The sequence below is a fragment of the Micropterus dolomieu genome, linkage group LG19, assembly GCF_021292245.1.
Source record: "Micropterus dolomieu isolate WLL.071019.BEF.003 ecotype Adirondacks linkage group LG19, ASM2129224v1, whole genome shotgun sequence".
NCBI classification, from domain to species: domain Eukaryota; kingdom Metazoa; phylum Chordata; class Actinopteri; order Centrarchiformes; family Centrarchidae; genus Micropterus; species Micropterus dolomieu.
In genome coordinates, this window is record NC_060168.1 from 12,383,873 (window position 1) to 12,411,507 (window position 27,635).

Consider the following 27,635-nt stretch of genomic DNA (forward strand, 5'->3'; position numbering starts at 1 on the left):
TGGAGTGGCCAGCGCAGTCACCAGATCTGAACCCCATTGAGCTGTTGTGGGAGCAGCTTGACCGTATGGTACGCAAGAAGTGCCCATCCAACCAATCCAACTTGTGGGAGCTGCTTCTGGAAGCGTGGGGTGCAATTTCTCCAGATTACCTCAACAAATTAACAGCTAGAATGCCAAAGGTCTGCAATGCTGTAATTGCTGCAAATGGAGGATTCTTTGACGAAAGCAAAGTTTGATGTAAAAAAGATCTTATTTCAAATACAAATCATTATTTCTAACCTTGTCAATGTCTTGACTCCATTTTCTATTCATTTCACAACGTATGGTGGTGAATAAGTGTGACTTTTCAGGAAAACACAAAATTGTTTGGGTGACCCCAAACTTTTGAACGGTAGTGTATGTGTTTAGTTTTGTAGTTTAGTTTCAGCTTTTAAGTTAGAATTGAGCTAGCTGGAAGGGCTTCATTGTCATGCCCAATGGAATCTGACCTAACACCATAAAACTGCATGTTTCCAACCCAAAATACAACATCACCACTTATCTATTTGATATTAAATGATGGTTGTGTAACACTGAACTTTACCCAGTACTGCCGCTTAGTGGTAAGAACTATCGGTAATCTCCCTGTCTGGCAAGCATTTAATCATTAAACAGAATGTGGTCCTAGGACATCATAGATTGGTTAATTCCTTGGAACATAATATCTAATTTGTATTGTTGTACAATGATTGTGATCCTGTAAGCTACAGTATATCATTCACATTTTTTTTAGGCTGTATCCCCAGCCTCTTGCATTAATGCGAACCATATTGTTTGTGTAGAACTTAAATGGACATTGACATTTTTAACATTTCTCTTCGAAGAGTGCGTGTGTAATGTTGACAATGCAAACATGGCAGACGGCAGGAGGGGAACGCCACTGACACTCCTTTCATTCATGATGTTTTAAACAATGTCGTTTTATTGTGAAGGATGAGGGCAAAGTGTAACCGGAAGTGTAGTTCTTCAGTTCCTGAGTTTTTATAACAAGGTAAGCATGGCGGCGACAGCAACACCAACGGTCCCTGAGCAAACACCTGAAACACTGCGGTCAGGACCTGTACCATTTGACTTTTCTCAGCCCCCGGTTATCGAAGGCTTCAACCCTCTGCCGAAGATCAAAGATGAGACCTTCAAAGATAAATTTATTAGAAAAACCAAGGAGAACCCGTTCGTCCCAATAGGTGAGTTACACAAGCAGGGTAACTCACTGCAGGGCCAAGTGACACTGACAGAAGTGCAGTAACGTTACATGTAGTCTTTTCTCCTACCGTGTGGTCAAATAAACATCTAATTCCGCGTTAGCATCATAGACCGTATAAAAGGTTATAATTTAAAGCTCTAACACACTCTTATCGTGAGGTCAATAGTAATTTACGTAAGCTAACATGAGAGAAAAGTAGCTAACCTAGCTGTAAGTTTGTTTGTCACCGCCAGAAATAACTTGTAGTCGTGTGAGTCTCGTTAACGAATGACTCAACTTTAGTCGAAGCCGAGTCAAATTAGTTTTTGTGTAGTTTGACCTCGCCTTTAATATGAAACCCTGAGGAGCCGCGATGCCCTTGATATACTATTTCAAGGTTCAGGTAACCAAATCTCAAAAATACACTTTCTCACTCTTAGTATTGTAGTTATTTTCATAATGCACTGTAGGTTTCAAGTTACAAGGTTGTAACCCCTTTGGTGTCCTTTGTTTTAATAAATGTGACCCTGATAGCCAATAGGTGTCTGAATATACTCGTTGTACCAAAGGACAAGGCTGCAATGTTAACGTTATATGACATTAAAGAGTATTTTCTCACCACCTTTTACCTTCTTCTTGGATACAGTCAACCCGTCCAGTACCTGCATTGTTCTGTCACATCCTGTTTATAAGTTCTGCTTTGCTTTCTCCAGGTTGTGTGGGAACAGCAGGAGCGCTGATGTATGGTCTCCGTGCCTTCCATCAAGGGAAAACCAGACAGTCCCAGCTGTTGATGAGGGGGCGTATCTTTGCTCAGGGCTTCACTGTAGTTGCCATTGTTGTTGGTGTCTTTGCCACAGGGCTGAACCCCAAGCAATAAAGACGGACCAATCCCAAAGCTCTGCCATCCAGCTCGGGATTCAGAGCGGGGCAAACTTAACAGTGGACTGATTTTACGGAGTGAACTTAATGTGTTTTTGTGTGATACCTATGTTAAGGCCAACACTATTGTTGTTTGACCACTGTGAAATGCTCACGGTGATGAATGTTTTGCAACAACAAAGTATAATCAGCTCCTTATCAGACAAAGCATGATAAATTAATTTTTATTTTATTGCGCTCTAAGACACTTGAGGCAAAATGATGATAAATATAAAACATATGCTTTGTGCTCGTTGCTCTTCTGGAAGGTTATATTTCAAATGTTTCTGTGTATTGTCATTGAAATAATATACAGAGAACACCTGTCCTCTGATAGAAATTTTAAGTTGAATCTGGTGTCCCTGTGTGTATTTGAGATAAAGCATCACACACAGAACTGTAGACCTCTACTCTGTATACAACCTTTATTTAAAAATTAATAAAATCTGCGGGGAAATGAAATGTGAACAGAGTTTTTATATTAATTGGCCTGGGTGAGTAGATCTAAATGGGAGGGTTTTAGACACAAGATGGGCCCAGTCCACCAATGTCCACCTTAAACACAACAGACTTTCACTTGAAGATCCTTGATCATTTCAGTTGCGCCAAATCATAACAGATATCAGGGCACTTTTCACATAGACTGAACCCTAAAAAGTGTCCCTCAAACACAAAGTGGCACAGCCTTCAACAGGCTGCATCTGAGTATGCAAGGGTGGAAGTTGGCACTGACAGGGCCACACAATTTCAGCTCCTCACACATGAACTGGGCAAACTGGGATACAGGTGTTCATCTCCAGGGCATTGTGATGGCAGGCTTAGCTGCGAAATACTTGAGGACAAATAACTGTAAAGTGATCAAACTCCATTGTCTTTATTTTTCAGTTCCCTTTTAACATTCACTTATTTCAATATTCATTATGTCCGAATAGGCAACATGTGAAACAATGTGCAGACATTACCGTTGATATTGACACCTTATTGATTGTTGTTTTTAAAAAATCGAACACATTGGTGTAACAAAAACATGGGAGCATAACATGTCTGCTGAGAAAATCAGTGAAATGAGAACTTGCACGAGCTGCTGATCATGTGAAATCTTAAAAATTTTAGATGAAATCTTTGGTTGTGAATTTTTATTTTTCTTAAATCTTGCCCAATTGAAGAGGAAATCCATCTGGCTAAATACTCAAACTGGATTAAGCGCTACATCAAAAAGGCCACAAGCGTATGCATTTGAAAGAGAAAAATATGCTAGCTACGTTAAATATGGTAATTAGGGATATAATACAACAAATGTTAACAAAAGCTGTATTTAGAATTCTACATAGATGAGAGGCATACGTGGTTACAATCTAATATGCTTAATTAAGTGTTTGATATAAACCAAAATGCTAATTTATAAAACAAAAAAATTGTGCATCCAAAATATTGGCAGAGGCATGCAATAAAGTTGACCTAATAAGTTAAAGGGGAAGTAATATGTTTAACTTAAAGTAACAGTATTTTCTTAAGTATAGCAGTGATAAAACTGACCAGCTAAAGGATGTCGTAACACTAGAGCAGGCCTTCATCTTCTCACATGAGAGTGGGGTCAAGTATATTATTTCAATATATAGGCATCAAGAAAGGCGGGAAGTTTTCAAAGATTATAAACATACCAGGAATTTTATGGAAAAGGGAATAGAAACTCTTCTGATGCAGCGTGAGGTTAAAACTGAAAGGCAATGTTTTAAGAACAAAACTCTCCCTGTGACCTCCTCTAGCGAACTAGAGGTGTCTGTTTGAGAGAGATGAGGACAGAACGCATTCGTGAAACATCCTTTGCCTGTTTGTTGGTTTTCGGATTGAAGTCACAGAGACGGGCTACTCTTTCCCATTCAGATCCTGGGCTGTCGCCATCGCTCTCTGCCAGGAACGCCTCCTCTGATGCTCTACAGTTGGGAGGGAGACCACAAAAAAAGACATATTAATATTAGAGGGATTTCAGAACAGTTCCCATAACAGCAAAACCCATCCGAGGCAAACACGGTGCTCAACCACACAGTTCAATTACATGAATAGCACCTGCGTAAAAGATTCACAATGACGTCATGCATTTCTTTATACTAATCACAATAAGTTTAATATATTTATTATATAACCTCACATATGAATGCAAGAAATACCAAGTTAGCCTTCAAAAACAAACTTTAGTGTTTAGGCATGCATCAGGTGAAAATCCACAACTGCTTTTTCTGGGGTAGCATAAAAGCATAAGAATTCTAAACCTACACAAAGCCTATAACATCAGAGTTGGGCTGTTTGTAGAAAGCCTTGTCAGCAATCCTAGTACGCAGGCAAGGCCAAGAAAGCAGGAAAAAAGAAGGAGAAAGGAAAACAGTGTCAAACAACAAGCAGAGAAATGTTAGGGTTTGCATTAAAAGGATTATGTAAGAGACTGAGAAACAGTTCTAATGAGGTGGAAATAAAAAGATTTAAATGGTCTAAGACTGATTATTTCTGGTGCACTGTTTCCAATAACCAAGCTTGGACTAGTGAAGCAATCCAGGCAGCTACAGACTGCTTGGGTGCTGGGCTGTGGCGGAAACTGTGACATTTGCTCCCTGGTGTTTGCATTCCTTCTAGCTAGCTGGCTTCCTGTTTTGTTTTCCAGGCATTCTAACCGGACACACAGCTGTAGACTAATATCTCATCAGAGGATTGTCTCTCAGCGCTTTCACAGACACAATGTAAGAAACCGGCTAAGACTAGAGCTCCAGATGCAGTGTGATACCGTGCCAGACTTGGACAGAGTCTGTTGGAAAGTGTGAGAGAAGAATGGATTAGCTTGGTCAAGAAAAGGAGAGGCTGCGATATTTTTATAAGAGTTAACATACACCATTGACTGCAACCAGGCTAAAATAACAATCTTTAAATAATACACAGAATTTCTGTTATAAGCAACACTTTATATACTTTTAGACATGAAACGGTTACACCACACCAATCATTCAAACATTTGATCCCTTGGTGCACTAAGTCCAAAACAAGTGCTTCAATTTTCTATATCACTCATTAAACATTCAGTTTACAAAATATCTTCAAGTCCACATAATGTGATAAAGCATTGCTGATATAGTGTGCATGTCGCTACAGGTCAGTGTGGTGATTAAAGCATTGTCACATCATAATGATAAACCAACTGTTACTTCTCTGCATGCTAACAGGGGACATGTCAGACACTAACCTGTTGTTGGCCTTGTTCTTCTCCATCTGCTCATGCTGGTGTACATGCCAGTCCTCCAGCTCCTTTTTGGCTTTCTCTCTCCACTCGGCCTCTGCTGCCTTGGATGCGGAGTCTTGTTAGGATGTAACAACAGAGAACAACCTAGTCAGAGATTCCTCAAAAGAAATTTGAGCTAAAGAAGTGACTTATTAGTAGGTCTGTGTGACAAATTTAGATATGTTGCATCATCTGTCTTAAAAGGTAAACTGCAAAAAGATACACAACAAAATGACACCATCACAGTGGCTCAGTACAGCTGTAAAGTAGGATGTGCATTTCACAGTATGATTCAATCCCCAATGACAACATCTTAGCTCACCTAACGCCTCAAGGCGTGTCTTCTGCTCTTCCCTCCACTTGCGTAAACTCTCTGGCTCTTGCCTCTGAATATCCACCTGGGCGATCGCTGCGTAGTTATCTGTTGGGCCATTGGACTCCTTTTGGAAAACAGAAAACAGTTATTTGATTCAAATACTGGGTAGATGGTAAATCTATCACATTGTAAAATACAGGAATGCCAATACAAAAAATAAAGGGAAAGTCAATGAAATGATTTGATGGTGTTCAGAATAAAACTCAATCACACATACAAAGGGATGGACTAATTAATAATAATATAATTTAAGAAACAGGCTACAGATATGTGTAATGCTCACCTGAAACATATCCCCATTCACCGCGGCAAGCTCCTGTTCGAAACCGTCTGACATTTATATAAGAAAACAAAGTTTAATGTTAAGATAGGCAGTTTTTAATTTAGCTTACGTTACACTTCCTCGTCACTACTAAATGTTACAATGGCATTTTGTTCCTATAGGCTCAGACCTCAGAAATGCAGCATCACCTGTTTGGACACAGGTGCTGTCAGTGCAGCTTTGTCAATTGACAGGACAGGTTTTTCCGGAAAGGTGTTAACGAATAGCGAACGTTAGCTAACATTATTTAGCTCATTTACTCCTGACGTTATTTAAGTATAAAGTTAGCGTTACTATATAACGTTAACGTTATACATACTTGCTCGTAAGCAGTGTTAGTATAACGTCCAAACGTCAGGAGGTTTTGTTGTGTGATTACTAACGTTTACTAACGGATGTTGTCAGTGTACAAACAAACGCACTACCGTCAGTTAGCTAAGTTAAGCTATAATGCTAACTGTCCACTAGACTAAGCTAAGTTAACTGATGCATACCTAACACAACATACTAGCGATGCAGTTGTTAACATATAGGAATATGGCCATTGTTTGCTAACTACTATCAGTCACATATTAGCTAGCTTTTAATTATTTGAATTATTAGCTCTGTTTGCTTGCCAGCCGAAGCTCACATTAGCTCAGTCACAAACTTGCCATAGTTGACCGACTGCGGCGGAGACGGCTGGTGGCCGCCCGCTCCTTCCAGCGCCCCGAACCCTTCGCCGTCGTTCTCTATCCCCGCTATCTCACTCTCCTGTTGAGCCAGGAAAGCTGCAGCTGGGTCCTCTTCGGCCGGGTGTGCTCCGTTGTCAGCCATCTTTCACAAAAGTGTTTCGAAGTTTAACTGAGCTCGGTAGGATTAGCTAGCTAACGTGACCCAAAAATTAGGCGACCAGTTCAACTGCAACGTTAATACCAAATTAAATATTTCAGTGGAATATCAGCTATTCAAAGTAGAGTAGAAGTAGTTGTACTGTGAACAATAACGCAAACAAATAAATCGTCTGTAATAAAAAAAAATCTGCGTTTTGACTGTAAGGCCCTCACTGATGATTCATGATTTCTTCACTTGTACAGCCTGATGATGGAGCAGGGCAGCACCCTGAGGGTACCAATCCCTTTTCTTATGGTTTGTCTCCATCTGCCGGTCATCTGCTGCATAGTGTCAGTAGGCCTTGAGATGCATTTGATCAAAAGTCACACTACTGATTTTTAGTGTCACAGTCATTAAAATAACAAGCCTAAACAAAATATATATTAACAGCAGATCTATTAAATCGAACTTTAAATCGCAATTACAATATGGAAAATTGGGCTAGGCCTGTATTATAATCCCACAGTCCTAATATAAAGTAGTCACACGGAAGGTCTCTCCTGTAGAGGAGCACAATAGCAGGTGGAGGGGAAGTGTGGCAGCAGCATGACTGAGGTGGGTCAGAATTGGACAGAGCTGTTTTTTGTGTATTTATTTTCCAAATAATGTAACAATTATATACTTAACAAAATTATAAACACAACACTTTTTTTTTTGCCCCCATTCATCATGAGCTGACCTCAAAGATCTAGGACTTTCTCTTATGTACACAAAAGGCCTATTTCTCTCAAATATTGATCACAAATCTGTCAAAATCTGTGTTAGTGAGCACTTCTTCTTTGCCAAGATAATCCATCCACCTCACAGGTGCTGATCAGACAGCATGGGTATTGCACAGGTGTGCCTTAGCCTGGCCACAATAAAAGGCCACTCGAAAATGTGTGTGTGTGCCAGAGTTCCAGTGATATCGGGAAATAGAGGACAAACAAGGCGCTATATATCTATAGACTATCCATCAACAGTATTGAAGATTCTCAGATTCTTAAAACTATAACACCATGAAAAAATAGTAAGAAAACATTTGAGTGTGTCTTCTTCCTTCTTCCTTGTAAAGAAGGACAAACTAGCCAAATGTTTTGTTTTATTGTTTTGCAACCTTTAAGTTGTTCCTACTAATAACCCATGAGTAATCAAAAAGAGTTTAAATAGTTTAAATTTAAATATAAAAAAAACACGTTTGTTACAACTTCAACATTCATAAATGATGCCCTTTTAGAAAGCGGTATCCAGCATTGGTGTAATGTTGCTTATCGAGGTGGAACTATTTTTTAAGATTTATTATGTACTATTTGGTTTATTCCAAAATATATATATTTTTAAACCCCATTTGAAAAAATTTCTTCAAAGTAACAGCAACTTTTACAAATAGAAGTATTGCATTCAAAAAGTTACCCGGGGGGTAACACAATTGTAACAGGGGGCAATTATAACACATTCAATTTTTCCAATCAGAACTAAACTAGAGTGATGATTCTGCACATGCTCAATAGGATCCTGCCTCTGCCTGTGGAAAAGGAGCAGGATCAGTTCACCTTAGCAGACGTTTTTAACAAAATATTGATTTTGAGGTATGAAAGTAACTTTTTGGAGGTACAGTATTTTTCTTCTGGTGTCTAAAGATTATATGACTGCAAATTTAAACTTACATACATTTTATCTCTAGGTTATTGATTAACAATTAACACTAACAAACTATGCTGATATAGTTGTGGCTAGTGGGCATACAAGATTTAATCATGCTGGAACATTGGCCACATGGCCCAATGTAAGCAGCTTGTTTGTCTGTTTTGACATACTTTTGTTAGAAAATTATCACATTTCACTAAATATAAATGTAAAACTACATTAAAAAGGGTGTATTAAAAGAAATGGATTAGTTCTAGTATAAACAAATCACCAATTAACATAGGCCAACATTCTTTGTATAAAATAATGTGTGTTTTAAATGTGTTTAACAGAAAATGTGAATATTATATAGGCCTAAGTCTGCAAAAGTAAAGTTCCTTTCATTATCAGAGAGTCTGTATAGTGGATTTAAAGAAGTTGATTGTATAACCAGCAAAACCAAAGAGAATGACTAGTTCAGTTGTAAAAAGCAATTTTATGAAGTTAGAACAGAGAACTTAGCAGGATGCCTGACAAAAAAAACTCTTAAGTAACATGATTAGCAGTAAAGTAAATACTTAGAGGTAGGCTTTTACTTGAGATACAGTGAGTTAATATGACTTATTTTTCAATGTTACAATTTCCCCCAGTAACAAACACTCTGACTTCTTGCATTTAATTAAATATTATAGTCTTGTTCTTATAAATGAAAATATGTATTATTAATTAGTGCACATATATATTTCTTGTATCAAAAGATGACTAGTATAGCTCAAGTAGTCTGTGAGTTATTAAGGAAAATGTAAAACATGTTAAAATGCTACTGTTCTCCACTGCTTATCAGCTACATACATCTAGTATCAAAAGCAAATCTACTTATTCCATAACAATACATCATACTTTAAAGCTCGTTATATGTTCTGTATGTAAAATATGAATAAGTAAACTGCAACTATAGCTGTCATATAAATGTAGTGGATTAAAAATTATATTTGCAAATCAGAGAGATCTTTAGAGGTAAACATTTCTTATTTATGATTTGCCTAATCTTTAGTTGATTGCACACACCTGTGGCCATTTATTAATCAATATTAAACAAATACTGATGGGTTACTACTGAACACTATGTTGGCCTGTCAAACTGTCTGTTAAAAGTCCAGTTATTCTTGAAAAATAACAATATAGCCTATATATGAGATTATATATTATTTGTTTGATCTGTGCAATGGTGTGCTGTCGACAAAGAACCCTTGATTAGTTTTTTTCAGTGGGATTACAGCGATTGTGATTGATGTTGAGCAGCACTAGCAGCTGAGATGTCTGGTAAAGCCTAAAGCACGGCCTCTCCTGGTTCACAGCCGGAGTGTGAAATGAAGCAGCGGCCCATGTGACTTCTGACGTTTCAGTCGAGTCCTGCTAAAAAGAATTTGAGGGAATGATCCTGCTGCTCACCAAGGGATCCACGGAGGCTTCCTGACGTCCGCTTTAAGGAAGTCCGAAAAGTTAGCTTGCTTACCGACTGACTGGTTTGTTTGTTTTTTCTCACCAGTAGCAGACTGACTCGTGATGTCTGGAGAACAGGGGGGCCAAGAGGTAAGCTAATTCATTTGTCTTGACATCTAAATACCTTCCGTCGCGTGTGGTGTAACTTTTGAAAGCCAACTTTTCTCACAGTGGAAGTTGTATGGTGGCTATGTTGTGCTCCTCACTATGCACTTTATGGTTTTGGCTAGCTGCTCTGAACCACCGTCGGTCTGCAGAGGTTATCCAGTTTTCGTGTCCAATCTCGCTAACTTCTTTTGTGAAAGTTAAGGTTTAGTTGAAAGTCTGCACTGCGGTGGTGTTCCTAACTTAATTACTCTGTAGTGTTCAGAATGGAGCTTTTAATTACATGTTGCGAATGACTGTCTTGGACAGTGAAATTAATTAAAGGTAAGAGATATATATATATATATATGCTCGTAATTTCGTAGCCTGTTAGCCAAAAGAAAAGAAGAGAAATTGGTGTATAATTCCGTGTAGTTGAGGATATTTACAACACTCACATTAAAAGTACATGTACCTGTAGAACTACTGTAGTGACACCATAGGAGATTATAAATAGCAATACCATAAACAGGGACCAGTCACTGTCATTTCTCCAATGGTTTAATTCAGAAGGTGGTCTGTAACTGAAATGCATTGAAATTCATGTGGTTCTTCCACTGTCTTATTTTTATCTGTTTTAAAACCAACTAAATAATCCATTTTCAGCTATCACAGGGAATATGTAACCCCATTTACCTGTTGCTGCTATGGCTCTTTCCATTTGTTGTCTCAAGCAGTTTATCTTGTAATTAATTTCCTTGGCTGCTTGACTTCTCTGTAGGAGGTATAATATGAGAAAAGTGACAGTAAACAAATGCAAGTTTTGGTAATTTTAATTTGATGTGTGTAGACAGTCTTGCACTAGTGCACAAACACAATACATGGATACAAATGAACACTCTTAAAATGATTTCCATTAAATTAGCAGGTTTTGCCGGTATGGAGGTGATTATTTGGGGGCTTGGTTGGTTGCCTTTAAGCAGACCTGGACCATATTGCTTCAAAAAGAAAGATAATCTATGAGCACACTTGATTTAATTTTTACTATAAAGTGAGCTCCTCTGTTGCTTTAAGAACTTGATGTTGAAATATAATTGCTGGTTTGGTTGTACTGCACTTCTTGCCCTCCAGAAGGAATGTAGAATTTTATAAGCTTTACTTCAGTTGCGGCCGTCTGCCGCTTCTCAAGTACACTTTAAACAAACAAAAAAAACCCCATTGATGTTTATGTAGGAGGCTTTTGCCAGAACATAGGGGTAGTTGACGTTGCCTCTCTCCGTCCTCCTCTACCCCGCCCCCCCTGACTCATGTGGGTGTTGGGCTGAAATAGTTTGGTGTAGTTTTACATTCCTTATATAGCCTCTGAGGAGTGAGGAGAGGCTAGGGCTTGACTGTGTCACAGACAGTGTCGGGGGTAGGGTTTGCCAACAGAGGGAGAATCTGCTTGCTCTAGCTTACTGACTCTCTAGCTTTCTCCCAGGTTGGGGCTATCGGCCGGCCCTTGAGAACGAGGTAGGTTTGCATTCTGGCGTCTTCTAGCTAGCTGTCTGCCATGAAGTGCAATGACACCTGGCAGGGTTGAGGAGGAGTGAGGGAGCTGTGTTAGGGGTGCAGACAGAGGGCAGTGGTACAGATGTAACTCGCAATGAAAAGCAAGTGACTTATAGCCTTACATCTCAAGTTGCCTTTGGATCTTAAAGTGGCTTAGTTATTTAGAGACTTGCCTTTAAATATCAGTGATTGGCTCTGATGAAGATGTTTGACACTGTTTTCATGGTTTCACAGTTAATATTGTGTAAAATATTCAAAAATGTTTGTGTGTTGTTGGCTAGTATATTGTTTTAGTTCACTTTAATGGTTTACTTAGTAATTGAATACAGTGAGATGGCTATTCTCACAAAAGAGAGAAACTTTTGAATGTAGCTGCTTTTCTTCTTGTCCAGTTGATTTATGATACTGATGTTTTCTGTGATACTCGTTTGCTTTTTAGTATACTTTTGTTACACTCTTGATTATGTCGCACGTGATATCAACCCCTTAGTTTGTGTGTTGATGTAGGAACATTGTGTCCCAGTGTCTTGTAAGTAATGTAAATAGCCTAATTAAAATAGATACATTTATTCTTTCTCCCAAAAGACAAATTCGCTGAATTAATGAAACATGGTTATTCTTAAAACTGAACTTTTCCAAGATTTAACATCAAACTCTGAAAGAAAACCACTGGAGTATCAGTATCTGTATGAAATGTGTGTTGGGAACAATCAGACAGCCAGCAGCTAAGCTGCTTGGATAGGACGTGGGGCCTCTCAAACCTTTTCCAGGCTTTCTGACTAATTAAGACACTGTTTCCTTCTTTGTCTCCCCCAAGGCTATGAACGTATACTCTGTAACCCTCAGCGGCCCAGCGCCTTGGGGCTTCAGGCTGCAGGGTGGCAAGGACTTCAGCATGCCCCTCACCGTATCAAGGGTAAGAAACTGTTTATTATTGGAGTCAGTTTTTGCACTGTGTACTCTGCATCTGTCATCATTGAAGTCTTTGCATTCTTCTTGAAGATTTGCACAGAGAATTATCGTTTTTAAAGTCATTTATGTCCCTCCAAGCTTTTATATAAAAATCTTTGCATATTTACAAGATTATGTTGCTGTTTTGTAGTCTTGCTCCCCTCATAATGACCCTACCTGAATCATCTTTTGCAGACTGGTGTTCATTTTTTTATTTTTTCATTACAGTATGTACTAACTCATAACCGGTCAGTCTTAACATCCAGTGCCTTTAATAGTATTAATTTGTCACAAGGACTTGCTTTGTACTCGCCATATTAGGTCACTACTTCTTCACTGATTGAATTTTCAAATACTCTATAAACTACTGTTGCTATTGAAGAGAGCAGCAACCTCTTTCCAGGCCTTATAAGTGCAGTCCCTCTTTGCCTCACAAACACACAGACTCTCACTTGCAGCCACGCGCACATACGCACACACACACACAATCATTCCAGCATTGCTGGCAGCTATTGCACACACCGATCTAGCATTCTGTTATGCACTCATTCGCCATTGACGTTGTTATATTGCTCCCTTAGAGGTTGGGGGTGATCTATAAATGTTAGACTGATTTTAAATTATCAATGCTGTTCAGTGGTTGCGGTTTCCCATTTTAGAGATTACTGGGACTGTTATTAAGTAAGTATATTTGGTCAGGCCTTTGCCTCACAAGTTTACCCCACATAGTCTTTGAAACAATTTCAATTCTTTCTTTCTTTGTAGTTGCCAAAAAGTCACAGCTATAATATAACATTAAGATGCAAACAAATGTTGCACTATTTTATGTTGCTTTGATTAGTATATAGACTATCGAGTCCACAGTGTGTTGTAGCATTGAATTGAGTTGTGTGCAGAGTTGACGTAATCCTGTGGTGAAGGCAGCAGTTATCACCAGCCTTGTCAGTACGTGTCTTGTATCTGCCCAGCTCTCTGGCAGGCAGCACAGTCAGAAACACAATGTTCCCCTTGGATTCATGACAAGAAACATTTCCTTCTACCCATAAAAGACCAAACGGATGTAAAAACCTCATTTGACGAATGGCCCTAAACAAAACAGGGATTTTTGGTGGGGTATAGGAGTTGACTTTTTGAATTGTTAGTTGAATTTTAGTCTAGACGGGCAAGGTGTTCTGTAGGGTGAATGTCAGTGGGTGTGTCAGTAGTTGTAGTTTAATTATCATGACTAATCAGCCAGTGCAGGAGACCAGTTTTTCTGCAATTCAGGTACATTACGCATGCTAATTATTTCCAGACTGACACTTTCATTTTCTGCATTGCAAAGCCTTAACCTGCCAGTTTTGATACATTTTGTTAGACCCAGGTCTGTCTAGGCAGCTTGGTGTAAAATTGATAATGGCTCCCATTCTGAAAAAAACAGTACTGCTAAGATTGGAGCCTTAACGTCTGGTCCGTGGCTAATATCTTTGTGGCTTGTTCCAGCGGTCCACCAGGCCTCGGGGTACAGAGTTTGTAAAGATGTGACAGGTTTTCTCTGTTTAGCTCTCAGGGACAGTTGGCTCTCCCTGCCATTGTCATAAAACACTGGACTGTGAATCACAATGTCGCTGAGGATGAAAACAACCCAACATAGGAATTAAAAGCTCAAAGATATAGCATATCCCATAGTAACAGGAAGAAAAGTCAGGCCTGCACTCACTGGGCTTACTTTGGATGAATTTAGTGTGTGGTCTTTCCTTACTGGCTTGTAGCTGATGAGATAAGGAGCTCAACCCAGACAGTCAGTTAAAAGCGATTTACACAATGAAGAACATGTGGAGTGACAGAAAAAAGGGCTCAGTAAAATGCTGCACAGCTTAAAGATTGCAAGTGATAACTCCTGAATGATCAATAGTGCAAATATTTGATGACAATTAGTGTTGTTGAGACCGGGTTTGCTTAGAGCTTGTGGTTATTATTTCATTTGAGGTATGGCAGATTGTGACATCAATAACTTTGTATTTCATCTTTAACCCTTTAATTTGTTGTACTGTGAATGGGGAGTCTGATAATCTTTGTCTTGATTTGGAAAGACGTGTTACTTCGTGTTTGTGTGTATGTCTGTTGGTATATAGGTTTCCTTCCTTCTCTTCCTGTGAGCCTGAAAAGCTATGCTTTTTCAGCATTCGTGGGATTTTTCTCATAGCCACCCTGTTGCTGCCACCAGACAATCCTCTTGTCTCCTTTCTGTGTCTAAGATGTCTTCCATGCTCACTTTTCTCATGCATATGATGGACTCCCTCAATCTCACTGGAATACTTTCCCAGTGAGATCAGAGGAACGGAGACCATGCCAAGACAAACTGTGAAAGGAAAAATAAGTTTTTGACCTTAGCATGATATGACACACCCATTCATCAACTGAGAAAATATGTACCTTTTTTATTTGACTCTTTGTAAAGTCAATATACCACTTTTTAGGTTTTCTTAGCCTTGTGTTAGTAGATAATAACCAGTGAAATCTTTATTCCCACCATCCCATTAAGGACAAATGCAGGAAAATAATGAGAAAGCAATGCATTTCTCTGCTTAACTGAAATGTCAATATACCCCTTTCAAATTGACCCAGTGATACCAGGTGCAGCTTTATGTGTCAGTAGACCTGGCTTTTTGACCCTCCTCCCAGCCTGGGACGAACATATGTTGAATGCTGCTTGGCACTGGTGAATTGACTTTTCTGTTCGGGTTGGGAATTTAATGTTATTGGCATTCAGATGGTATTCAAAGGGGGACTCCAACGATTTGGTATCACACTTCCATAGTCTGGGGACTTGCAAGAGACAGATTTAAAAAAAACAAAAAACAAAGTCAACATTGGTCCCTAGGATGTGTCAAGCTCCAAAGCCACTGGATCTTACATTTACCATAATGCAGCTCGATAGCGTCTTTCCCTGATCATCACATCACATCAGGCTTATTTTGTCACACTTCTCAAAGCTCCTCCCAAGTCACAGGAGACATTATACAAATGTTTTCAGACTAACCTTGACTAGTAAAATCAGTACCTCTTTAACCAATGATTTGACCAGAGAAAATGAAACTTTATGTGGTTGCCCTGTAATTCTGTGGTCTTGGCAGTGTCTCTGGATCTACAGTTGTTGGCTTGAGTCTCCGTGAACGCTAAAGGATTATCGCCAACAGCCGTCTCATGTATGGGTCAAACATGGGTTAAACGTCCAGCAGGCGGGGTCCTGCCGCCAGAAACTGCTTACGGTTTCTTTGCCCTTTCCTTACCACCCTTTGGTGCCTCCCTTTTTTTTTTTTTTTTTAATTTCTCTAGACCTCCATGACCTTGAGAAGACAGAGGTAAAATTATATCTCTCTCTGCATGTCTGCCCTAACATCCTCTTTCAACAAGAAAGGCATTAACACTGTTTCATTACCCCATTCTGGGGCAGCCTTACAACTCCTCAGAGGAGCTTGTCCATATATCTGCCCCAGACCATAAACATTATGATACCATAACTGAGCTTCGTGAGCACCATCTGGTTTCTATCGCCAAACACATGCCACGCCGCTGAAATTAAATGTTCGGAGGAAATTACAGATGATGTCATGTCAATAATCGAGTTATGGAGATTTGTGAATGTCTCTGCACCACCACAGCTGGATGCGTCATTGAATCCTCTATTCCTGTTTCTCTGACCTGTTTGTCTGACCATCTGTTGCTATATCACTTGTATGCTCTTAAACCCCCCCCTGACACACACACACACACACACACACACACACACACACACACAAACTCAGGGAAAGAGTCCTTGTTAGAGCGGTGAATTAATAATTCAGTACTTACTGATAAATTGCATGCAGGGAGCATTTCCTGTGTGGCTAGTTGAATGTGAATGTCTTATACTATGATCGGTGCAGCAGAGTTTTTAAGGTGAGTTAGTGTTAGGTGTTCCACTGCAGTCATTACAGGGGGACCACATACTTGCAGGTTTGGTTTTCCATTTCCCAGAGGGATATTTATGGCTTTGCATCAGCTGTGCTGTGAGTGATGTAAGGACAGACTGTCTCTTGGCCTTCAAATAGCTGTGGAAAGAATAAAAGTGAGCTGGTGCCGAATTACAAGGCCAGTATATCTACAGTTGTAGATAAACTTTACTGCATTATTAGTTTAACCCAAAACAAGAGTAGCCAGTCTGGAGCGAGTATGAGGCCCTGGCTCACCTGTAGGGTCAGTCAAGGGAAGCACTTCAAAAGTGAATTCAAGACGTTGCATTTTGAAAGGTTGGCTACTGCTTTGAAATTCAATAGCATACCAAAACAGCTCTGCTGTAGCGCTCTGCCAAAAAGCCTTGAAACCTGCTAGTAACTATTAGGCAAACCCTGTAGTTGTGAATACCTTCAGTTGCACAGACGTCATACCATTAGTGTGAAGTGAGATACACTCCTATTTGCACAAAATCATATATGACAGGATGCTTCTTCTTGTTTGTTGTGTGTCAGATCAAAAAGCCATCGTTGTGTTATAGGCCCTCTCTGGTTGTTGTGATGTGCAGTGTGTTGCATTCAGGAACATGTTTTCCACTGTCCTTTGCGTATTGACAAACTTCTTGTGGGAAGGGTATTGGGTTTCTGTCCACCCCCTACTAACCAAAGGTCTGAGCAAAGCAACTTTAACTGCTGCCTTCTCAAGTGAGGGAGCAGCTGCACACTGAACCTGAGCCAGGAGCACAGGTGTCTGTGTCCATCAGTAACTCAGCTCACGCAGACACACATGTACACATACAATCTACAGGCTTTATGGCTTCATATCTTTCTCTTCCTTTTTTTTCCCCCCTCACCTTTACATTTAGAGGTTGGCAATATAGGTAAACCTTTGATGGTTTGTAGTGCATACAGATGGGTGGCAAAGCCAACATAAAAAGTCTTGAGTAAAGTGAGCCTCCAGAACAGCTTCAGATCTCCTTGGTCTAGATTCTTCAAGCCTCTAAAACTCTGCTGGAGGTGTGAACACCACTCTTCAAAAATATATTCACTCATTTCTTCTTTTGTCTGTCTAACACATTGTTCCAAAATCTCCCATAGGTGTTCAATTTAGTTGAGATCTGGTGACTGCATACCAAATGATTTTCATAATTTTCATATTCATCAAACCGTTAAGTGACCCCCTTGTGCTCTGAATAAATGAGCAACTCAAGAGGCAAAGGAATGCAAATGTTTCCATACAGAGTTTTCCTTTAATTCTTCAACCTGTCTGTATTTCCCATGGTATTTGATCCAAAATACAGTAACTTTGACTCTTTCCAGAAGTCCCACCCCACTTCAGAGTCAGCTTGCAATAGATTTGTTGCGCAGTGTAATTCTCTTAAAGAGCTTTTTTTTTTTTTTTTTTAATCTTTCTGCAAAAATGGGACATAATTATGGGGTTTTCTGTTTCATGTTCTATGCTATATAGGTATCTGTTGCTCTACTTGCCAGTAACATTTTAACACCTCCCTTTTCAATTAGTTAAACAACTACAGCTCCATTAAGGCTTTAAGCTTCTGTGTGGCTAAGGATCATCGGATATGTTGTTAAACACTAACAAAATCATTGTTTTATTTTGGTAAAATGACATGGTGCTCAAGTTTTGCTGTCCAGTATAACAGGAAGGAGGAGGCTGCTGCTCTCCGTAGTGACCTCAGAGACATTATGCCAAGCTGTGCCCCTTTTCACTTGTGGCCATGTCATAGTAGTTTCTCCCCAGTGTAAGATTTAAAACTCTCTTAAGTTCTTTCTAAACTGGAGAAATGCTTTCTTTCTTAACCCCTCTAATTGCTTCCAGTGAGTGCAAATCAGAGGCAATTAAAGTGATGTTTGAACTTGGCTATAAAATAAGTGTAGCATGGATTGCCTCTGAGGAACACATCTCTTACTATTTTTAGCTTTGCTGTGTTTTGATCCAAGGCAGGCTTTAACTTCGTTGTCTTTGTGGGCTGCGGAGTAGTTTTTCCAGCCTGAGCTGTCATAGGTTTACAGAGCATATTACCTCCCTGCTCACATGGGTGTTTATGTTTAATGTGCAGAATCAAAGCAGCAAGTGTGATAGCTTAGCTGAACATGGCAGAAAACTATTGATCGTACTGCTGAGTCCTCTGAGCTTTTGATGAGCTAACATTTGCAGGGATCCATGACATCAGAGAGTAATCCTAATAGGGTTTTTTTTGCCAGATATCCTGGCACTCGCTCACTTATCTGATGCTGAACACTTTGTACTCTGGTTATCTGAGAATTTGACACAAGTCTCGAGTTTCATTAAGCCGCATGGGCAAGCTGACTAAGCCCTTACTAAACATGATTTGGCATCTCAGCCATGTCGTCTAGAACCACTGATATACACCGTAGACAGTGTAGTCTGCACATGTAGAAAACCATTACTACCTATATAGACTATGTCAAGTTCTTCCTGTTTGTAACAAGACTCCAGCCCTTTGCTCTGACTCAGTATGTCTGTGTGACACACCGAGAGAATGATGTCATTCTTTTGTCGGTGAAACGGCTCAGTGACTTACCTGAATGGATGGGAAAGTTAGATGGATTGTTCCAGTAACTGGTGACTATTTGTAACATATGGTCCCTGTCTGCAGCTTTCAAGAGGCAAGAGGTCCTTACATGCTCTTAAAGTCACATTTGCAGTAAATCATATGCTGATGACTGACATCATGATGACCTATAATGACTGTTCCCGATAGTGTTGAGTGAAACATCTCGGCTGGTTTGTCAGACCCAGACAAACGGACTCCCTGAGTTGATCATTAAGTGTTGTTAACGTTTCAGCTAACTGTCAACTGAACGTGACTTTTTGAGTGTTTCCTGCATTTTACTTTGCTTTGCTGTGAGATAATAGGAGATAATGTATTGTAAGTACTTTCATGGTTGAAAATGTTTTCTTTCTTATTTCTTTTATCTGTTCATGTTATTACACATGCCTTGCTGACTGAGATAATCCCTTTTTAACACGTTTATGTTGTTGTTGTTGTTGTTGTTGTTTTTTTTTTTTTTTTTTTAAAACCCTGTCCTCATGTACCTGGTTTCTGGCCCTGTGTTCTCTTTTCTCCAGCTGACCCCGGGCGGTAAGGCAGCTCAGGCCGGCGTAGGGGTAGGAGACTGGGTGGTGTCCATCGATAACTTCAATGCAGAGGACATGACCCATGTTGAAGCACAAAACAAGATCAGAGGAGCAACAGACTCCCTCACCCTCACCCTCAGCAAGTAAGTCATCTGGCAATGCATGATGCAACAAAACACTACCCGATCGCTCGCCCTCCATTTTATCTCGGTCAAACACAGCAGCATAAATCACCACAAAACACACATCCTCTTTTGGAGAGATAAAATACCATAATGTCCTTGAAATGTGTCTCTATATGACCAATAGTTGCAAAACACATTGGTATTAAAGTTATCTTCACACACACTCATTTCTCCCTAAGGCTCAAACTAGTTTTAGGTTTATACTTGGACTTGAATTTCATTTCCCTTGTAAGTCATAACTAGTGACTTACCCCACTAGTACATGCTGTCAAAAAAATAACAATTTCTGCTGGGGAGGTTTTCAGTCCTATTTTTTTCTTTGTCTGTTACAGTAATTAGCAGGATATTTCAAAAACAACTGAACAGATTTCCGTGGAGTTTGGTGAAAAGTTAGTCCATGAGCCAAAAACAAACTAGTTGTTGGGTACTGATAGCACTACCATATGGTCATTTATAAAGCACTTTATGCTTTTGCTCATCACTGCTGAACTGTGAGACATAGAAGAAATTATTTACCTGGTCCAACTCGTATCTTTGCATAAAGGTGTGCCAAGTTCCACCTACATAGATTTCAAGGTTTTGCAAACTGCAGTATAATTAGTCCTTCTACTCATTTTATCCAGTCTTCTCAGAATCTGTACTGTGCATAGCATATTTAGGTGGTCTATCTTTATTATTTTTTGTGGTTATCCTACACTGTTTTTTGACAAATTTGTGTCTTCCTGGCATGGCCTAACTTAAACATTGCCGAACCTACTGAATACATTGTGCACTGGGAGCCACATTCACAGGACAGGTGGCCATATGAACCCAGAGTGATCCTGCAAAATATGAATAAATTTTGCTCATAGGTAGTGTAACAGCAAGATGAGAGATTTAAGTGACTATAACGTAGTGGTTATGAGTCTGAATTTTGCACAATTGAACCTTGTACAAAGCATATATTCATACACAGGATTTAGGTGTTGTCCAAAATTCAGCATTATCATAGATAGATAGATATAGAGATATATCTATAGAGATATATTGATGCTGATTCAAATCTAAATGCAAGGTAAGAGGATTGCGCAGTATTGGAGGGCCATGCAATCTGTATTGTTCCTGGCTTAGTGTTTCAGTAAAAGTCTGTCCTTATCATCCTAAAGAAGCAAGGGTTTGAGTAGTCGGGACTTAGCAGCAGATTCGCATGCCAAAGGCTGTCAGGCGGACACACTCTCCTTTGTTTGGCTGAAATAAACTATTTTCAGAGGAGCCATGGGGGCCTTACACTATGCCTTAGCTTTGTAATGAAATCGGAGAAACTCTTTCTTCAGATTAAAACACCTTGTTGTGTTTTGTTTTGTTTTTTTTGTTTAGCCCTATTTTAATTAGCCTTCAGCATTTATACCTACTCGCATAACTCCTGCCAGAAATCCCTGACTGATAAAGCATCTCTGTAGAGTACAAGCCAAAATGTATCATCAGGAGCTTAATTATAAAAGAAGTTTTCCCTCCCTAAATAAAGGTGGAATGTAACCATTTAACGTTAAGCCTTCAGAAGAGAAGATACTGACTTGTTAAGTAAAAAAAAGATGAGCCTTGCTGCTGTCATGGTACTCTTTTTTTTGATTTTGAGATACTCATAGGTAAAGAGGTTGCGATTACAGCTGCAATACAGCGATTTTTACATCTAGTTCATCTTGTTGTAGCCTGCCAAGAGACTCGGCTGTTAAATTCTGACAAACCTTCTATGTTCACTTTTGTTGAGTGTCAGAACAGCCACGGGTCATTTGACTTTCCAGAAGAAAAGAGCCAGAACATAAACTAATAGTTTCAGATTTAGAGATCATGGTGGATATTTGCTGCATATTTTTGAACATATGCCTGGCTCCTCTCACAGCATACAGTAGATGTCTCTGTACACATCACTAAATCCAGTGGGTCTGCCAGTTCATGTGTCCCTGCCAAACATTAGCTGGTTCCAGCTTCTCAAATATGGTGATTTTCTTTGTCATACATGATAATACGCTTTGGTTTTTGGACTTTTTAGTAGTTGAACAATACATTTTAAGATACCACTTTGGCATGGGGGAAATTAAAAGGGCATTTTTCATACTTTAAATATTCTGCATATTATTCTATTGTGAAAATAGTCATTAGTTGCAGCCCTAATACAAAGCGAATGTTGAAAACAACAGATGATGGTGGCATTGACATCAATATTGAGACATTATGGGTTCTGCTGAATCACAAAATAAAGTAAAGGAGCTATCATCCAGCTAGTTTATCAATTTAGTTTGAATAGCTTGAGAAAGACGAGATAACAGTAAAGCACCAGACAGAAGAGACGGAACAATAGGGGAAAGATGGATAAGACGAGGGAAAAGTGGGTGGGGTAAGACCAGACTTCAGAGAATGTTAAACTTGAGGGGATCAAAGGCAGATTTTTGAAGTGGGGTGTAACATGCATTAATATGCCCAGAGACAAGAGTTACTGTATATTCTAGCAAAGAGCTGCAATTCCTCTGTTCCATACAGCCAACAAGACACATTGCTGATGTTGCATACATTTTTCACCCCCTGCAGACATGGGTCACACTACACTTCGACCTACTAAATGTTTTCAAAGGAGTGTGAGGGAGAGCAGTAGATTCATGAGTCTTTTCCAGAGTGAAAAGGAAAGAAGAATTAGAAAGGAGATGGAGAGTCGTGTTAGCCTTTATGGTGAGGGGATAAGAATCAAGAACAGTGACGCCATGCACTCTGCTGAAGGATGGTTGAGGGTCAGTCATCATACATGAGCCAGATGTGCCCCCCCTGAAAGTTTGCTGTACGTCTGTTTAATTCCTTTCAGGGGTTTGAAAATGTTTTTTTCTTGTGAAGGAAGATGAAATCATTGTGTTGATGTGAGGCTGTGATGTGTTAATGGGAGTGTGGATTTGTGTGTGACATTTAAACAGACAATTAATGGCAGAAAACATTGTTACTGTGCATATTAAAATGTAAGTCACACGTGTATTTAATAAAAGAATAGTTTTCTTTTTTCAGTGTTCTATCATAGGGAGTGGTGTAATGTGATAGACATGTAATAAGCAGGCATGTTGACTTAACACGAGCCAAACTTTTCCTGTATTCTGTGCTTCGCCTCCTCTATTTCTCATCTCCTTGTGGGGTCCAGCTATTGTAAATATTTCATGTTCTTCCACTCCTTTTTTTTTTTTTTTTATATATTACCCATGACTCCCTTCCCATGAATCTCCAGTCTCTCTCTTCATCTCACCCTCTCCTATTGTTATTATATTGTAAGACCAGAATATATTGTTTTCCTGAAACACTTCTCGAAGAAGAGCAATTGTCAGTTTTATTTATTGGTATCTTGGCTGCCATCCACAGTTTCTTTTATGTCAAGAGAGGAGGACAGCTGCACAGTGATGAGATATGTTCTGTTGTTTGGTTTAGTGCCTCATTTTGTTCAACACCAATGATCATCTCCTGTCTTTTTTATGGTAAGGTTTTAGGCTTTATCCACAGCCTTTTTTATAGGGAGCGGAATCAGAAAAATATGGGCAATAGATTTTTATTTTTTTCATCTTCAAAGAAAGCAGATCATGTTGCATTTACAGGGACAGTAAAGGTCCATATTTCAATCCTCACTTTCAGTGATTGGCCTAGAGGTTTGTGGTTGGAGTATGTTGGTGCTGTGTGCAAAGTTCATTACAGTATCATGGGAGATTTTCTTTTTTTTTTCTGACTTTATCTAACATCAGCTTGAAAGCCAAGCATGCAACAGCTAAAGTAAGTGACCCGTGAAATGAGGCAGGAAATGATCTCATAGTGTGTTCAGTTTCAGCACAGGTCAAACCTAGTCCAAGCAAACTAAATTATTCCATGAAACTGTGACTTAATCATGTCTATATTCGTTCACTGAAGTCCAGTTTGGCCAAAAAAAAAAGTACGTAGCAGTGATCATATACATTCCTTATATTGCCTAAAATTTCTTTTTTGGGTGACTCATCAAATAGTGGGCTAAGGCGATCTGAAGCACTGTAAATTCCACATAGATGGTTCCCAGAAGTGTGACATGCAGAGACATGTCAGTATGCCTTCCCTTTGCTCCCCTCTCTGTATCCAACCCTGTTCTCCTTGTGTCTTGCTCAATGGTTGAACAGGCAGTGACATGAGCAGTTTCACATTTCTTTTCGTCCCAGGAAGCGCTGCCGTGTGTGTGTGTGTGTGAGATTGTAGCCTCAAGGGTGACTGCAGGTCTGGTTCATTCTTGCGTAAACTTATTTTGGCTTTGTATCAGGCAAACGTTGGTCAGGGGATGGTAGTAGTGGTTTATGTTTAGTAAGTTAGTTAGTATGTTAATGTAAAGCGATGTGCCTCCATGTTTAATGCGTGAAGATATTTTAATGAGCAGTCTGCTGTGTTTCTCCAGTCAGCAAAGGCACTGCAGTAATGTGAATCCTGGGATTAGAGTTAAGAAGTCTACATCACTGTGGCATTTGCAGTATTCCTAGCTTAGTGGGTGAATCCACAGACAGACCAAAGATTTAAGTGAAAAAGGTTTTGGTGTTTTAAAATGCCACCACAGAGAGAACGCTTTCCCATCATTTCTGTACCATCTTTTGGTGATTAGCTAAATTGTTGGGATGTAAAGGGACTCTGCTTGAGACAACATCACAGTGGAGTCCGTGGAGAAAACGCAAACAAACAAGTCCAGTGTTACCCAATCATTTTAACCACATGTTTAGATATGAAAACAAAGGAAGATTAACCAAACTGTTTGTTGGAAACATCCTGAATTCAACAGTATCATTTCCAGGGCTACTTCTTGGTTCAGTGGTGCATGTGTGCTCATGTAGTTTTATGAAGCATTGGATAATTATAATATTTTGAGTGCATTCTCTTGTATTCTATTAAGCCCACTTATTATTATTATTATTATTATTATTATTTAATACCAGTGGGAAAGATGGCCAAAACTACAACAATAAGCCCCACCCGGGGGGGGATTTTGTCATTGTAATAAAATTGTATTTAATGCATAATACAAGCAGAACATCATTGTGTAGTATTGTTTCAGGAATAGTTTAATATTAGTTGTAATAACTTCAGTTTGAATAATAGATTTTTGTTAAAAAAAAAATGTATAAAACAAAACCTTATTTCGGGAGGGGAGAAAACATACAGTAGAAGCATTCTGTTAGGGAGGCTGTCTCAAACACAACTTGTCTTTTGACTGAATCATTGCAGACTTTTGTGATATAGGAATTACAGTACTCATTATTGTAACTTTGTGACTGAGTTTATTATAAATAACCATTAATAACTGTCATTGTCTTTTCTTTTCACAGAGCTTTCAAAGCAGGTAGTGACCAGAAGGTAAGACTAATATTTGTCTGAAACATTGAGCTCACCTCTGTATGTACACTTGGATGCTTTGGCATGCTCTGGACCACAGTGACATTGATTGGATTTGAAACTTCCTTTTAATCGTTGCTCACAATTGGCTTTAACTGTGTGTTATGTCACTTTGTGTTTAAAGCCATCTGATTCACCTGTCAAGCTTTCACAGAGTCCATGCACTGTACATTAGCAAAGCATCATCGAGTCGCTAAATGAGTTATTTGCTGGATGGAGTGTTGGAGTGAATATTGCTTTTGGAATTTCCTGTGGTTTATTTTGTGATGCCTTGCACAATCCCTGATACTAGAGTTATACTGATACATTTAGTTTCACTGTCAAACCCCTTAAGAGGTACTTGCCCAGCTGATTACAGTTTGAATTGTACAGTGGTGTCATGAACTGCTTTGTGCTGCACGCCGTTTTTAGTAAAGCAGCAGGAACATAATACTTTCACAAACTCAATGTTCCATTTTAGTCTGCGTTCTTTTGCAGTCTGTGCATAATGCTCAGTGAGAAATCTCATTAGTGAGACATGTCAGTCAAATATGACAATTTCTCACTTGGAGCATTTTCATTTTACCAGCAGTAGCAGATTACTTTGGCCAGTCTGTGGCAGTCTGCCAACACAAATGAAATGGCTATGTTCACACTTCTTAAGCACGTCTTCCGTGTGCAGAGAAAAGCCAGCAGGCTTTGACAGAGCTGCTTCTGCAGCCCGGAGTAATCATTTTCTATGAGAAAGTATTGGGCCGCGCTGGAAGCTTTCTTAGCATAAAGCTTGGGATTGTGCAACAGCAGACGGAACTTTTACTGTGTGTCAAAATTGTCTAACGGCATGTTGTGCGCTGTGCTGCATCGTCTCCCTCTCCCACACCCTCACAGGACTCTCTTGCTTCGACTTCTGTTCAGCCAAAGTACTCCTTTGCCCCCAGCACAACTATTAACAAGATGGCGAGGCCATTTACAGCAGGTGGTGGTAGTGCAAACTCAGGACCTGCTATTAAACCCGTGGCCTACTCGCCTAAACTTAACACAGCACCCTCACAGGGCCGTGCCAGCATGCAGCAGCCACAGAACGGGTAGGTGTATAAATAAACTATTACCTCTGGAACCACAATATGACTAATGTGGTTTTAATGGTATTTTGATGTGTCATTACTCTGGTTTTACACTAAAGAGAAAATCTCCTTCAGGATTTCCAAATTGCATTATGTGAAGAATTGTATTTTATTCCAAATTATGTCACAACTTTAGGAAACATTTAAGAAAGGATAAACCTAACAAATGTGTGCTGACTCACTGCTGAGATGTACTTAATTACTCTACTGTCTGCCAATAATTTAACAAACAAGAGTATAAACTTTCGAAGCTGCCGTTATATATTGTCATGATAAACTCTTACTATAGAATAATTTAGGGAAAAAGTAAGAGCTTGTTGTCAGCCTTTTGTCTAAACAGACCTGATGGTGTCTGCTTTTATCATACAGATGAAAGCAAACACTTTGTTAGCATAGGAGAGAATTTTTAGCTGACATATGCAATTTAAGCTGGCTTCCTTCAGCTAAAAGACCTCTATAGGGGAATTTATCAGATGACAAAGGCTGTTTTACAGAAAATATAACAGACAAACTGTGAGGAATGTATCGTTTCTTGCAAAACAATCCACCTTTTGAGAACTTATTTGCTATTTCCCCAGATGGGTTATTGACTGGAGATGGAAGATACAAATAATAATTGCAGTCAGTAGTATGCTGGAAAGAAATGGAACCTGCTCTGCACTAAACTTTAGACTAAATTGTACTTCTCAGCTTTTAGAAGCCATTTCGTTTGTCACTTACTACATTAGTCGAAAGTCATACCTCCCAATAATACAATTAATTACATCTGTCTATTTGCATTATGCTTAAAAATGACTTACTTCGGTAGTGATGTCACCAGAAACATCCATTTGTTTTTAAATTCCATGATTCTCTCCGCATTTACCATACTGGAGAAACCAGAGGCCCATGCAGGTAGTTATTTGTCAAATCACAGTAGTAGTGATGGAAAGTCTTGATCTTGGTCCATCTTTTTAACTCTTCAACAAAATATATGAACTAAGATGGAGGCCTCCTCATTAGCTGTTAACGTGCTTAATTAAAATTATTATAGCTATGTAAAAACAAAACAGCAACTTGGTTTCAAAGCTGCGTTTTTCTTTTTGTTTGTTTTTGAGCTTTGGAGCTGCTGTGTGTTGAAATGAAGTTAACGTTCCCATGACCAAACTGTATACTGCTATAATTACATAAAATAAA

The 27,635-nt window shown here is 39.3% G+C and overlaps 3 protein-coding genes across 12 annotated transcripts in view; 2 read left to right on the forward strand and 1 right to left on the reverse strand.

Moving 5' to 3' along the window:
- The first annotated feature begins 1,001 nt into the window (after positions 1-1,001).
- higd2a (HIG1 hypoxia inducible domain family, member 2A) lies at positions 1,002-2,605 on the forward strand. Its single transcript, XM_046030604.1, has 2 exons — positions 1,002-1,223; positions 1,936-2,605. Exons 1-2 carry the CDS (start codon positions 1,037-1,039, stop codon positions 2,100-2,102), a joined length of 354 nt encoding a protein of 117 aa, XP_045886560.1. The 5' UTR covers positions 1,002-1,036; the 3' UTR covers positions 2,103-2,605.
- Positions 2,606-2,993: 388 nt separating this feature from the next.
- Positions 2,994-7,194, reverse strand: cltb (clathrin, light chain B). Of its 3 annotated transcripts, XM_046030601.1 has the most exons (7): positions 6,760-7,194; positions 6,068-6,114; positions 5,731-5,848; positions 5,373-5,484; positions 4,920-4,940; positions 4,418-4,471; positions 2,994-4,077 (listed from the first exon to the last, which is right to left on the reverse strand). In XM_046030601.1, the coding sequence occupies exons 1-7, from the start codon at positions 6,920-6,922 to the stop codon at positions 3,906-3,908; spliced, it is 687 nt and encodes a 228-aa protein (XP_045886557.1). In that variant the 5' UTR covers positions 6,923-7,194; the 3' UTR covers positions 2,994-3,905. The 3 variants fall into 3 exon arrangements, with proteins under 3 accessions (XP_045886557.1, XP_045886558.1, XP_045886559.1); XM_046030602.1 differs by lacking the exon at positions 4,920-4,940 and having other exon boundaries at positions 6,760-7,193; XM_046030603.1 differs by lacking the exons at positions 4,418-4,471; positions 4,920-4,940 and having other exon boundaries at positions 6,760-7,186.
- A 2,641-nt stretch (positions 7,195-9,835) lies between these two features.
- pdlim7 (PDZ and LIM domain 7) overlaps positions 9,836-27,635 on the forward strand; it is a 31,133-nt gene continuing 13,333 nt past the window's right edge. Inside the window, exons 1-5 of one of the 8 annotated variants that reach the window (XM_046030423.1) lie at positions 9,846-10,177; positions 12,540-12,638; positions 19,760-19,911; positions 25,290-25,317; positions 26,224-26,420. In XM_046030423.1, the coding sequence (XP_045886379.1) occupies positions 10,151-10,177; positions 12,540-12,638; positions 19,760-19,911; positions 25,290-25,317; positions 26,224-26,420 (503 nt within the window). In that variant the 5' untranslated portion in view covers positions 9,846-10,150. Of the gene's footprint in view, positions 10,178-11,534; positions 11,684-12,539; positions 12,639-19,759; positions 19,912-25,289; positions 25,318-26,223; positions 26,421-27,635 lie in introns of those variants that run through there. The other 7 variants (XM_046030429.1, XM_046030424.1, XM_046030425.1 and 4 more) reach the window with 7 other exon arrangements.

Excerpts from the sequence above, each read along its gene's own strand:
- higd2a (XM_046030604.1), top strand. The coding sequence starts at position 1,037 with ATGGCGGCGACAGCAACACCAACGGTCCCTGAGCAAACACCTGAAACA. Across the intron at positions 1,224-1,935 it reads GAACCCGTTCGTCCCAATAG|GTTGTGTGGGAACAGCAGGA; the intron begins GTGAGTTACACA and ends TGCTTTCTCCAG.
- cltb (XM_046030601.1), bottom strand. The coding sequence starts at position 6,922 with ATGGCTGACAACGGAGCACACCCGGCCGAAGAGGACCCAGCTGCAGCT. Across the intron at positions 6,115-6,759 it reads GCCGCAGTCGGTCAACTATG|ACGGTTTCGAACAGGAGCTT; the intron begins GCAAGTTTGTGA and ends TATAAATGTCAG. Across the intron at positions 5,485-5,730 it reads GACACGCCTTGAGGCGTTAG|ACTCCGCATCCAAGGCAGCA; the intron begins GTGAGCTAAGAT and ends CATCCTAACAAG.